Here is a 9,885-nt window from a genome sequence, read left to right as displayed (position 1 = left end):
TCATCATATATACAATGCTAGGTACATAAAGAGAATTCCAAATAGATTTCAGTCACTTCAACTGTCATAGAATATACCTGAATCAACACTGGCAGCTTCATGTTACCATTTCCACGGGTCTTATGCAGTTCTCCAAGAAACAACCATTTCCCCTTTATAAATATAACAAAGTAAAAGATCTTGTGCGCAATGCAGGTCCTTTTGTCAGGCAGATCTTAGCTGCGCAACATCTAAAGGTCGCATTTCTCTAGGATGTAATTCAAACTGTTAGTTAAAATGATTGCTAAGGAGAAAGTTATGTTGTTCTTTATAGGAATCTTCCCATGTGATAGCAAAGCGATGACCAGCAGAGCTTTCCCCTCCTCCTCCTGACCAGGACATCTCCAATACACAATGAAAATCCATTCTTTAGTTCTGAGTGCTGCTGACAGGCCACGCTGTCGGAATACTGACCATTAGATGTCAGCCACAAGCCTAATGGAAGCAGACCAACAACAGAGCAACGCCCTATGACTCCCCACAGATCATCAGGAGATTCTTTCACCTGGCTTGGCCAAACTAAAAGTAATTTTTCAGCTGACTGTCCAGACAATAGAAGGCAAAGAAGCCTCTGAGGGAAGACACCCTCAGTTAAACACATCTGAAAGAGTCCCTGAGAAGAGAGATACTGTAGGGTGCAAGAAGACTTTGTTATGGTAACCTAGGGCAGTTTTTTGCTTCTTCCCACCTGAGTATGTAGAGTCCCAAGCACATTTCATCTCATTGACATGGTAACCCAGGACAGTTTGTTTCCCCTCCTCAACTGCACGTACCTTCAACAATGGTGCCAACCTCATAGCCAGCTGCAGATGTCAGAATTTGGACAACAGCACCTGCATTACATCAGTGAGCTCGCTAATGAGCAAAACAGAACACTGCACATACACGAGAGGTTAATCGGTGCAAATTTTATTATCCACCCCTGCAGGGCATTCTGCCAAGCTCCACTCCTGAGCAGTGGCCTGTTGCATCGGGTCCCATTCAACTAGCGCTGGTGATGCTGCGCTTCCATTACAGCCAAAGCTTCCGCTCGCCGAGTGCTGTGCCTTGTCCCTGAGGGATCCACACCTGCTTTTCCCTCCTAACAGATACCTGTTACTATTGATCTGGAAGATGGAACTATGTGAGAAGATACTCTACCAAGGATGTTTTATCTACCTCACCAAGCATTCAGGATTTCTCCAACGCTGTGATCACAAAAAATTGTGAGAAACTACGTACGCATACAGACTTTCAGCCTCTTACGTGTCACAGAAATAAGAGCTGCTGTAAGGCCCCAAATGGAGGTATATTCTCACTGAAACATTCCTTTACTTCAAAAGCATAATGAATGAACACTCAAAACTGATCTTATTAACAAAATATTCTCACCAGGCTGGAAATGAAATGTACTAGTGAAAAGTTTGAGTGCTGAGATTAGACAAAATTTGCTGGAATTCATTATAACATTTACAGAATTGTGTCCAGAAAAAAACCAAGTTTTTTTTCTTCTTCCAGAAAAAGTCTATTATTCAGTTAGGTAGATTACAGTGCATTAAAAGCGCAGAATGTAGTAGTATAAGAGTTTCAAAAAGTGGTACAATACACAGAGTCTGAAACAGTTTAAGCTAATGAAAAAGGCAGAAGCTTTCTGTCTTCTCTCAATTTAATTTCACTGCATGGCATCGGTGATGGATTTCAGGAGAACTTTAACTGAGAAGAGAACTAAGAAGTTGAGTAAAAGCAGACAACTAACACTTGGAGGGCTGCTGCTGTTTGACTGCTCAGCCACGCACAGATGAGAGAAGATGAGACATTCCTTGGTGTGTAAAAACACAGCCACAGAGCTTTGCATCTTGATGCACTGATTTAACTGTGTGATCTTATATTTATGTATCCAAACCTGGAAATTAGTTTCAGCTAGAATACTAGAAAGAATCAAAACAGTTAGGAGGATTACACAAAGCATCCAAAGAATGCTGAAAACAACCATTTTTATGTAAAACTTGCTTTGTATACAGCTTTCTGGTTACCTTAGACAGTGTAAGTAGTTTTCCAACATAAGAAACACATGAACTTTGCTATTACACACACTTTCTTGCTCAACTATGTATAAGAGAGAATACCAACCTTCAGCTTGTGAAGCTGGTGATCGTGCCCACTTCTTAATGCAATTCAGGTGGAAAACATGGTAACAATTCTGACAGCTCCACACTGGGGCTACTATTCGGACCACCTCACAGCACACCATGCATTCATACTTCTCTGTGGTCAGCTGTTCAATCAACGACCCTGCAAATAAAATACATTACTTCTGCATGAAACATCAGCTAGCTGAGAAACAAAATTCAAATGAAAGTCCAATACTTCATTTAAATTATAACAGAACTTGTTTTTACTGTGTGACCATAAGCAAGGTATTCGTTTACTCCTGAAAGATTCCAGTTTGATACTTGGTCTGCATTTCTCTAGTTTCAGAGCAGGAAGGGGGAGCATGAGATCCCCATAAAAGTGGCAACAATAATTCCTGTGGACGAACAGTAATCATTCTGATCTTATACATTAGTTAATAGTTTTAAGCTTGGCAGAAGTTCAAGATTTTACTAATTATATAGGAAATCTATCTTTGCATGAAGTTTAAACCAAAAAGCTTAAAGCTCTTAACTGCATAGGTTTCAGACAAAATTAATTTTAATTACTATCCTCAAGTATTCCTGGAAGACCCCACAACAAATATTTAACGGTGAAGTACCTGGATTATGGAAATAAACTCCTCAAACTGACTGCTGGAGCGGAATTACTGGGAAACAATAGTCAAAGTACAAGACCTTTCGAGCCATATAAAAGAACATAAAAAAGTAATTTGAAAACAAAGCAAGAACTCCACATGAAAGACAAAACAGCCTGAAAACAGAGTTAGATGTGCAACCATAACAAAGGCACCACATAACTTCAGTTCTGCCAGATTAACTCTCCCATCAAGGCAAGGCTACCAAATACACTTTAGAAATGCTATTTGATCTACGCCCCAGAGAATTTTAAAATAGCTTAATTACAAGTGCAAAGTGTAAAAATATACTATTTTTAGATGGTGCCAATACAAGGGAAGTTAGAGCTTATAATGAAGGACAAAAAATGAAAATAACACTGAAAGGATTCAGATGATTTCCATTTAATGTTTTAAGTCCCTAATGGAATGAATTGGCACAAAATTCACTCAGTCAAAACCTGTGGGTCTGCTTTACACTGTCAATGGCACATATTTCTATTCTCAACTTCCAAAAACAGTACCCAGAGACCTTCTCTACTTCTAATTACCTTTGACACTACTGCTACAAAAAAAAAAAAAAAAAAAAAAAAGGAGAGCAAAAAATCCAATTCAGAGCAGAATACAGTTCCTCTATCTGGCATTTTCCTACTTCTACATAAAACATGCCTGATGTGCATGCCTGACCAGGCCCAGCATTTGCAGTTTGGTAGTAAAACAACAACAAAAAAAACCTGTTCCTCCCTAGTAAATTTACAGAATATCTCCCCACTCAGAAACCACACATTCACATTTAATTCTACCCTCTGAAACTGATGTAATGTGAAATAATCAGCCTCTTCAGCTAGTCAAATGTGAAGGGAGTTTAAATTAATCAAGATGGTATCTTTAACACAGGAGTACAGGACAGCCTAGAAAGCTTACCCGTGTGAGTTTCTTTGTTTTTTGGTACATCACTTTGCTTCTTCCAGTACTGGGTCCAGCTGAAATGAAGGGCAGGTGCCTGATCCCCTTTTAGCAGGAACTTTCTTCCATTACATCTGACAGAATCAGACAATGGATGTCTGATTTCACTGGTCAAGTTTTCATCATTTTTGTGAACAGAGAGTTCTTTCTTCCTCTCATTTTTATCTTTCGGAGTATACGCAAGAGAAGACTTCTTACCCACTTTTGTATTTTTACTACGGTGAGAATCATGTCTTTTCTGACACTCCTTTTCTACTGGGGGTTTATTCCACACAGGCTTCCGGGGATATCTTTTGTTTACATAATTGTACCCTTTCTGTGCATCTCCACTCCCAACGGGTGCATCACCGAAGGCCTTTCCAACAGATGATTCTGAAGAGTCAGACTGAGTCAAATCTAAAGATGGAACATTTTCAAACAGCTCTACTTTCTGTTTAGAGCTCACTCTCTTTTCCCGTTCATGTACCTGCTTTCCCTTCTCCCTGAACCCTCTTCCAGAGGCGTGCATCAGATGGGTTTTCTTTGGCTTTGCTCCTCTGCTATCCGCACTAGGTACCTCCCGGTCACTCTCTGAGGAGAGAAAGTCCGTGTACCCTCGAGCAGGTGCTCTTCTCCCCGGTACCACAGCATCCGCACCTCCTGGACCTGCAGCAGCATCAGCAGTACTTTGCCTTATCTTACTTCTCGTACTTGTGCCCTCATTTCTGGATCTGTGCCATCTCTGACTTTGCATGTTGCGATTCTTCAAACTTTTACTGGTACCAAAATGTTGGTGGAAGTCTTCAGAATTCCCATACTGACTTTCTGGATTGCAAAAGCCAGGATGCTTTGTGGAAGAGCTTTTATAATCTGTACCTCTTTCAGAAGACAGACTAGGAAATGGTAAGTTACTTCTATTCTGATTACTCTTAGAGTCTTTCCTATCTTTATTTACCCAGTTTATATCTGTAGGTTGCCTTTCTCCTGGAATGGAATCAGCAGCAGCAGGACTGAAATTCAAGGCACCTAAGAAGTGAAAAAATAAAACCACACATAAAAGACTGCTAAATAATCAACATTTCTTTTCAGCGAAATTACCATACAAGCAAAGGCCCAGCAGCTCAGTCAATCCCACACTTGACGGAATCACTGCAAACAAGCTTCCAGAAACCAGAGATGAATCATACAGTGCTTTGTGGACTTCACCTTCTCTTGTCATCTTAGCAGAAAGACCGTGATGAGCCAGAGTCAGAATAGAATATAAAAACGTAAGGTGAAGAAAAAGATTTGAAGCAGCACTGGACATACACAAGACACACAAGTGTGCTAATCGGCCTTAACACGTGCACAGGTTTTTCCTGGCACGTTTACATACACAGACAAACCCGAAGAGAAAGGGGTCCTTTAAATACAATGTCGACATCTGAGATTTTATACTGCACAGAACTCTGAGCAGAAATTAAAATCCATCAGCCAAAGAGTAGCAACAGTACTTGCAGCTTGCCCGAACTCCGATTACACTTCTACACACAGACACGTTAAATGGGAGGGGGACTATCCAGGGCAGCTTTGCAACATTATTTTTCTGTTATGAGGCCATCAACATGAACCATGCTTCTACCTGAGAGGTCTCCTGTCACTTCTGCATCTCGAGATAAAAGAAAAAGGTGCGCATTAGAAATCCTCTGTTGCTCCATTTCATATTACCCCAGGTCAGCAGGGCCTGCCTGCAACAGGAACTATCAGGTGAATCTCAGGGACAGTTTAACAGTCTGTGGCAGATGGGTTAAATCTTACACACTAGTGTAAAAAAGATAAAAGGCTTCCAAGACCTCATGGAGGTAGCACCCACTTGACAGGTTAGGTAGGGTAGGTTATCTCTGACAGCAGGGCAGGGGCAGTATGTCACTGGCTCAGGACAATTCAAAGAAAGAACCAAGCACTCGGGCCACCAACACGGGAGACTCTCCAAAAGGCCAATGCTGTCTAGGTCTCTTAACTCCTGTTTTAACATTGCAATAAAGATGGTGAAAATTAACATTTTGAAGGGAAGAACAAACCAGAACACTTCAAAGCATTAATGTTTTTTTTCCAGCAACTTTCATGTACTCTCAAATGAAAGAGGGTTGTTTTGTTTCTTTTTTTTTTTTAAACTCTAGGTCATAACTACTATGAGGCATTTGGTGGCCAAAGAAAAATATATAACATACAACTTTGTGGAAGTGAAGCTTTAAGCTTACTAAAAGTAAGGAATTTAAAACTACACTTAAGGATGTTCTTAAACACATAACCTTTTTCATATTTGTTTTTAAAGAAAGACTCAGTTGAAATAACTTTTTTTTTTCATCACAAAGACAATCTATATAGTAATATATAATTATATATTTATACTTAATGTATTAAGAGATACTGATATGTTATTAATATAACACATTACATTATTATATACTATAGAATGTTATATATTATTATTAAACTAGACATAAATGGCAAATACAACCTGTTTGGTTGTCAGGGGTTTTTTTAAGCTGTAATACTAACCTGATTTCGAGACAAAGAGAATCAGAACACCAGACAGAGGTCTTTCAAAACAGCTGGGGATTGAGTTAAGAATCAACCTTAATTTGAGGGGAGGAGAAGCGGAGGGGGAGGTGCTGATCTCTTCTCCTTGGCACCCAGTGCCAGGATACACGGGAATGGCTCAGAGCTGCATCAGGAGAGGTTCAGACTTGACGTGAGGAGATATTTCAGGTGGTCAAACCCTGGAACAGGCTTCCAGGAGGGGTGGTGGATGCCCCAAGCCTGTCAGCGTCTAAGAGGCATTTGGACAACGCTCTTAGTACTCTGAAACTTTTGGTCAGCCCTGAAGTGGTCAGGCAGGTGGATTAGATGATCATCCCAGGTCCCTTCCAGCCGAAATGTTGAATTCATTAGGACTGCAGATCCCAGCAGGTGCAAAATATTAGGCTTATACATCTGAAAGAATCTGGACAGCAAGCAGCTTCTCTGGAAAGATTCTATTTTTCTCATCTTAGCGCATGTACCCTATGTAAAGAACTCAAGATATAAAGGTATCCTTTTTACCTTCTACAACTACACTTTCAGTTTTTCCAATGTTTTGTTAGTTTCTTTTCTATCACTAATAAAGAGGACTACAAACATAAGTTGTCCTCCTTCTACATTATAATATAAACAGCAGTCATTCAGTATAGACTAAAAATATTTTCACATATTTTGATTTTAAGACAGGACACAATCCTATAATTACATATCAACCTTATTTGAAACAACTCATTATTTTAGTTAGTTTAAGATTTCTTTTGTATACCCTAAAATTTAAAGTCTGATGGACAGATATAATAAGGTAAACCAAATGGCTTCTTAATGTTTAATAAAAACATGTTTCTCAAAAATCACACAGCCTGCCTGTAAAAAGTATATTCTATTATTAAAGACTTGTTTCTTCACTTATGAGATGCGGTATGTAAAATGTATCCATTAATTATAAACAAATTGCTGCAGAGGACTTCCAAATGAACACAATAAATAACCTTGAGTAAGTACATTTTGTAGATCAGTAAAACCTACTACCTTGTACTGACAGAAAAAATACGCTGGACATGGCTTCAAAACACTGCTTTTCTAAAGTATAGTCAAATCGACTTTTGAGCATGGCCTCCAAGAAGCATAACCAAGACCTGAAATGTAGCTGTGGAAGTGATATTTTTGAAAGCACTTTCCAAATAATCTATTAAGTTTGAAGAAACAGATGGGAAACTAGGATTCACATATTTAAAAGCACCTCCAAAAATATGAATAATTCATTAGGGTTTTTTATATCACCCATGAATAGCATTCCTATTCTTACTGTCAGCTATTACATTACAAAAAAATTCCAAAGAAGTGGTAAATTCTACTAAAACTGATTTCTGTCTGCCAAGACAAGAAACAGCAAAATACATATACAGGTGTCATACCAGTAGCTAACAGTGGCTTAAATTTCCTCCGACATGCTTACATGTACAAAAATCCCAAGTAAAGGGGAACCTCCAAAGCTAGATTCCAGTCTGTATTTCCATCAAATAAACAAAGAAAATCACAGTACCTTTAGAAACAACCTCTATATTGCAGATCTTCATATCCCCGAAAGCTTGAATGTCAGTTAAAGCCAAGCCCCTGAAGCCCCCATGGTTCCACGGCTGCTCTGCCACGACATTACACGTTAGACTGCTCCAGCATTAACTGTGGACAGAGCCAGACTGCCCTGGCACAGGTAGGCAGGCTGTGGGAACCACGCTTCAAAAAACAGTTTGGTAAGGACACTTTTAAAAATATGAAGCAATTAGTAAGCACATGTTTCTCTTTAACAAGTACAAGCTCTGTTTCAAAAACAGAGCTTATTTTGGGGACCAGTACAGCCAAACTTTGCAATTCAGGTGCTTTTTCTATGAAGACATCAATAACAACATTTGGAGGTGCCACTTAAAGCTATCACGCCTCAGTGACATTTCTTAGCACAGCTCAGCAAGCTAAGTTAAATTAGATTTTGAAGAGCCATTAAACAAGATACTTTAATTAGGCAGACACTGTATGAAGTTGCTAATTAAGAACAAATACAAGAAAGGAAAAAAAATATATATTGAAGAAGTCCAGTCAGAAAAGAGCATAATGGGTACAAGAGTCCACAGGGTAGCCCCTTAGATATCAGAGGTAGTACTTCTTTTTTCTTAAATTAATTCAGATCTCCTAGATAGGAGGAACTCTAATTTTCCTTCTGAAGCTTTACATCAATACAAAACTGGAACTAAATAAACAATACTGATTACTACTAGTCTTTCTGACGGGACAAGCTCTTATTTTTTTAACTGTCCACTTCTTATTGAGATACCCATAAATTAAACTAAAAGTAGTGTCAACTTTGAGGACTGTGTGCAGTTTTGGGCTCCACAATACAAGGATATAAACATATTAGAATGTGTCCAAAGGAGGGCAACAAAGATGGCAAAAGGACTAGAGGACACGACCTACAAGGAGCAGGTGAGGACACTTGCTTTGTTCAGCTTGGAGGAGACTGAGGGGCAACCTCATTGCTGTCTACAGGTTCCTCATGAGAGGGAGCAGAGAGGGAGGTGCTGAGCTCTTCTCCCTGGTGGCTGGTGATAAGATGTGAGGGAATGACCTAGAGTTGTGTCAAGGGAAGTTCAGACTAGGTAATATTAGGAAAAAGGTCTTCAACAAGAGGGTGGTCAAGCACTGGAAAAAGCTTCTCAAGAAGCAGTCATGGCCCCAAGCCTTTCAGTGTTCAAGAAGCATCTGGATAATTCTCTTAGACACCTGGTTTAACTATTAGGTTGGCCTCCACAGAGTCAGGAGTTGGATTCAATAACCCTTTTGAGTCCCTCCCAACTCAGGATATTCTGTAATTGTACGTTCTGTTTGTATACTGGTTCCCAGCAGAAGAAAAGGGTAATTTCAGGACAGATGTCTTCAGTTTTAAAGCAATTCAAATAACCTCTTCTTTCACATTAAGCCAGATAACAGTACAGAGCACCTACACAACAATGCATTTGTGCCAGCACTGCATAGAACCAGACAAGAAACAATCCAGTCAGCTGTCAGCTGAACATAAAGCACAAGTTACAGGGAAGGCAGTCTCTGCAGGTTTTATGGTACCTATACCACACTGTACCACAAAAAAACCCCCCAGGAATAGTGCATTAAGGAAATCTGAGGCTTTACTCATGGCACTGGAAGCTCCAAACTTCTTCCTCACAGAACACCAAGCTTGATCTTTTCTGTCTTCTCTGATGATTTTATACATTCATCCACAGCAGCCTATCATTTCCAGAGACAACACAGATACACCACAAAACTGCAGGGATCCTTCGGGGCAGAACTCTAACGACTCCATAAACAACTAAATAAGTCAGCTCATCAAGCGGCCCCAAAGTGACGTTGGTGACCGGAGAAGCCTACCCAGACCATAAAAAAAATCAGGAGATATGATGAAAACACCAAATATCATGAATGAGACGGGCTATTTCTAGGGACACGCTCAAGACGCAATTTCAGAAGGGCTCTTCTGACATCAAGTGCCCGTAATACGCGACGGATCGTGGAACGCGAGGCCGGACCCGGACCGGGACAGGCCGCTC

At 39.9% G+C, this 9,885-nt stretch overlaps 1 protein-coding gene across 1 annotated transcript in view; it reads right to left on the bottom strand.

Annotated features, from left to right (window-relative positions):
* The window catches only part of NFX1 (nuclear transcription factor, X-box binding 1), a 38,454-nt gene extending 30,585 nt beyond the window's left edge, over nucleotides 1–7,869 (bottom strand). The window contains exons 1-3 of the mRNA XM_010174900.1: nucleotides 7,836–7,869; nucleotides 3,710–4,756; nucleotides 2,149–2,310 (exon numbers count right to left, since the gene is read on the bottom strand). Coding sequence (XP_010173202.1) covers nucleotides 2,149–2,310; nucleotides 3,710–4,756; nucleotides 7,836–7,869 — 1,243 coding nt within the window. The remainder of the gene's footprint in view (nucleotides 1–2,148; nucleotides 2,311–3,709; nucleotides 4,757–7,835) is intronic.
* Between the last annotated feature and the right edge of the window lie 2,016 nt (nucleotides 7,870–9,885).

Source organism: Antrostomus carolinensis, unplaced genomic scaffold (assembly GCF_000700745.2).
Source record: "Antrostomus carolinensis isolate BGI_N321 unplaced genomic scaffold, ASM70074v2 scaffold15519, whole genome shotgun sequence".
NCBI classification, from domain to species: domain Eukaryota; kingdom Metazoa; phylum Chordata; class Aves; order Caprimulgiformes; family Caprimulgidae; genus Antrostomus; species Antrostomus carolinensis.
The sequence above is the reverse complement of the archived record's forward strand: the minus strand, read 5'-3'. Positions and strand labels throughout refer to the sequence as shown.